Genomic DNA, 4,035 nt, shown 5'->3' with positions numbered 1-4,035 from the left:
GGAAAAGCACAATGCTATAAGCCCAGGGGCTCCAACGAGGAAAATAGCTGTGAGGAAAGGAAAAAAAAAAGGAAAATTTAATTTTTAAGAAGAGCAACAACATTAAAATAAATATCTCCTATATAAACTATAAACACTTTAACAAAACAAGAGGAAGAGAAATAGATAGAATAGTGTGCCCGAGTGTACCCTCAAGCAAGAGAACTCTAACCCAAGGCAGTGGAAGACCATGGTACAGAGGTTATGGCACTACCCAAGACTAGAGAACAATGGTTTGATTTTGGAGTGTCCTTCTCCTAGAAGAGCTGCTTACCATAGCTAAAGAGTCCCATATCAAAAGGTTTAGCTTCAAATATGGATTAGGGTTGTGGTGGTCTATTGGAAACGTCCCTGCCTGACGATCGCAGGATTGGGGTTCGAGTCCCACTCAAGCTCGACAGTTTCTTTTAGTGTCTGCATCCTCACCATCTTTGTGAGCTAAGGATAGGGGTTTTGGGGGGAGCTTATAGGTCTACATGTTGAGTTATCAGCACCCATTGCTTAGCCCTCCCTGGTCCTAGCTTGGGTGGGGAGGGCATTGGGGACTGATCATATATATATATATATATATATATATATATATATATATATATATATATATATATATGTATATATATATATATATATATATATATATATATATATATATATATATATATATGTATGTATATATATATATATGTATATATATGTATATATATATATGTATATATATATGTATATATATATACATATATATATATATATATATATATATATATATATATATATATATATATATATATATATATATATATATGGTTAGTCTCTAGGGCATAGTCCTGCTAGCTAGGGTATTGTCACTGTCCCTTCCCTCAGCCATTCATGAGTGGCATATAACCTTATACGTCTTTCGACCAAAAGTATTCTGTTGTTCAGATTTTGATATTATTCTTGAACAATCGATATTAGTATTCAAATTAAACAAAATGCTCACGCCATGGATGTTAATTCACATTACATGGGATTTTTTTTTTTTCATGGTAACCTTTTTTTTCTTGAGGCATATTATAAATAGCCTACAGGTATTCATCTAAGCATATGAAACCATTCTCTCTCGAGGTTTTCATCGTACTTCAAGTAGAACTACCTCTTACAAAAAAAAAAAAAAATCTTTTTTTATGACCCCTTCCTCAGGTAGAATCAGTGAATAAATATAAATAACTCAAGACCCAAAAGTTATTCCTCTACTCTTGCATGAATTAGTTACTTAATTTTCTAATTCTATCATATTTATTTTTTTTTCTAGAATTTCTTGTCGGCGACGAACTACAAATAGAAAACTAACTCTTACCAAAAAAAACAAAAAAAAAAAAAAAGATCTTTTTTTATGACCCCTTCCTCAAGTAGAATCAGTGAATAAATATAAATAACTCAAGACCCAAAATATATCCCTCTACTCTTGCATGAATTAGTGACTTAATTTTCTATTTCCCTTCTTCCCTTCCTCGGGTAGAATCAGTGAATAAAAATAAATAACTCAAGACCCAAAAGTTATTCCTCTACTCTTGCATGAATTAGTTACTTAATTTTCTATTTCCCTTCTTCCCTTCCTCCGGTAGAATCAGTGAATAAATATAAATAACTCAAGACCGAAAAATTATCCCTCTACTCTTGCATGAATTAGTTCCTTAATTTTCTAATTCCCTTCTTCCCTTCCTCAGGTAGAATCAGTGAATAAATATAAATAACTCAAGACCGAAAAATTATCCCTCTACTCTTGCATGAATTAGTTACTTAATTTTCTATTTCCCTTCTTCCCTTCCTCCGGTAGAATCAGTGAATAAATATAAATAACTCAAGACCGAAAAATTATCCCTCTACTCTTGCATGAATTAGTTCCTTAATTTTCTAATTCCCTTCTTCCCTTCCTCAGGTAGAATCAGTGAATAAATATAAATAACTCAAGACCGAAAAATTATCCCTCTACTCTTGCATGAATTAGTTACTTAATTTTCTATTTCCCTTCTTCCCTTCCTCCGGTAGAATCAGTGAATAAATATAAATAACTCAAGACCCAAAAATTATCCCTCTACTCTTGCATGAATTAGTTACTTAATTTTCTAATTCCCTTCTTCCCTTCCTCAGGTAGAATCAGTCAAGAAATATAAATAACTCAAGACCCAACAATTATCCTTCTACTCTTGCATGAATTAGTTACTTAATTTTCTAATTCTATCATATTTATTTTTTTCTAGAATTTCTTGTCGGCGACGAACTACAAATAGAAAACTAACTCTTACCAAAAAAAAAAAAAAAAAAGATCTTTTTTTATGACCCCTTTCTCAGGTAGAATCAGTGGATAAATATAAATATCTCAAGACCCAAAAGTTATCCCTCTACTCTTGCATGAATTAGTTACTTAATTTTCTCTAATTTTATCATATATTTTTTTTTTCTAGAATTTCTTGTCGGCGACGAACTTCTCTCGGTGCCCGTCGTGTACAAAGGGGCCACAAGCGTGAGCGTCGTCATCCCACCCGGAGAGTGGAAGCTAGCCGACAGTGAGACTCGTTATGAGGGTCCACAAACCATCACAGTTGAGAACATCACTCTCGATAGTATTGTGTATTTCACAAGAGTTACGAGTCCTCGATTGTAAGAAACGTTAGCTGAGGCTGATTCAATCAGTTTTGTGGAAACGAGTCCTCGATTGTAAGAAACGTTAGCTGCGACTGATTCAATCAGTTTTGTGGAATAAATCATAAGGCTTAAAACAATATCATTCAACTAAATAGCAAAGAATAAAATATGCTTCTAAAACTAAATAAAAAGGTATGCAGTAAGTAATGTTTACATAGGAGACCTGTACTCACGTGCGTGTGTTTACATCCAACTGTCAAAAAGAGTCTACGACGCTCAAAGAAAAAAATAACAACGATAACATTTTGGCGTGGTTTTGCTTTTGTAGTAGTTATCCTACATTACACTTAGGCATGCAATATATATAAACTGATACTGAGTCACAATAAACGCTCACAATACAAATTTCACATGGACAACACAAACGTTTTGTCAAAGATGTCGTCTTTGTAAACAAACTCTTATGAATGAAATCCCGTTGTTCACTGCTTTGCCAAACATTTTTCCTTCATTACAAAACGCACAAAACATTCAAGAATCAGAGGAAACCATTATATCAATAAATATCGTCATATAAATACGAAATATTACGTAAAAAATGTAGCCAATAAGTTCGTGTCACACAACAGGAAACTTGCCGCCGAAAGCAACCACATTCAAGACCAAAACAAAAGCTGATAATGTCATTGGTTGCTACATTATGACGTGAAATCAGTGAGCCAATGGGAAGGAAGCATTGCTGTGACGTATCCAGGCCACCAAAATTGTCTAGTGGGGACGTGAGAGCGGGGAAATTGAACAGAGGATTAGCAAGCCACTATCATGGCCTCACGGGCTCTAGCGGTAAAGACATGATAGTGGCCTCACGGAGTATAAGGCTTAAGCGCTGTTTATTCTATACCTTTGGTGTTGGTACGATTCATATTTCTCTGTATTGAAAATTTTTAGAATAAACATTTTTCATTGACAGATTTGTAAGTTTGACCTCAATTAAGGTCAAATCTAGAAATTTTATTGTTTTTATATGGTAATTCCCCTATGTTCACTAATAAACCAGAGAATCCATTGTAATTCTATGTCAAATAAAAGGACCAAACTAGGAATTTTTAGTTCAATCTGAGGATATTGTGGTCCTGGCAAAAAAAAAAAAAAAAAAAAATCGTTTAGTTATTCATGCCAACTGGCAGACCATGAACAGATCTGATTGTGAAAAGAACCTGCTGATTATAGATATTCATTTTTTTTACGTATCAAGGGTTACAGTAAATTCACATTTGATGTTTTCTTTGTGAATTTGTTAGAAGAAGTGGTGCCAATAATCATAGGACCACAAGGGACCATACCCAAGTCATTAAAAAGGATTCTTGAGAAGAT

The 4,035-nt window shown here is 33.7% G+C and overlaps 1 protein-coding gene across 1 annotated transcript in view; it reads left to right on the top strand.

Annotated features, from left to right (window-relative positions):
* The window catches only part of LOC137638470 (myogenesis-regulating glycosidase-like), a 19,981-nt gene extending 17,047 nt beyond the window's left edge, over positions 1–2,934 (top strand). Inside the window, 1 exon segment of the mRNA XM_068370549.1 lies at positions 2,481–2,934. Coding sequence (XP_068226650.1) covers positions 2,481–2,680 — 200 coding nt within the window. The 3' untranslated portion in view covers positions 2,681–2,934.
* The last annotated feature ends 1,101 nt before the right edge of the window (positions 2,935–4,035 follow it).

This window comes from Palaemon carinicauda, chromosome 3 (assembly GCF_036898095.1).
Source record: "Palaemon carinicauda isolate YSFRI2023 chromosome 3, ASM3689809v2, whole genome shotgun sequence".
Lineage (NCBI taxonomy): Eukaryota > Metazoa > Arthropoda > Malacostraca > Decapoda > Palaemonidae > Palaemon > Palaemon carinicauda.
The sequence above is the reverse complement of the archived record's forward strand: the minus strand, read 5'-3'. Positions and strand labels throughout refer to the sequence as shown.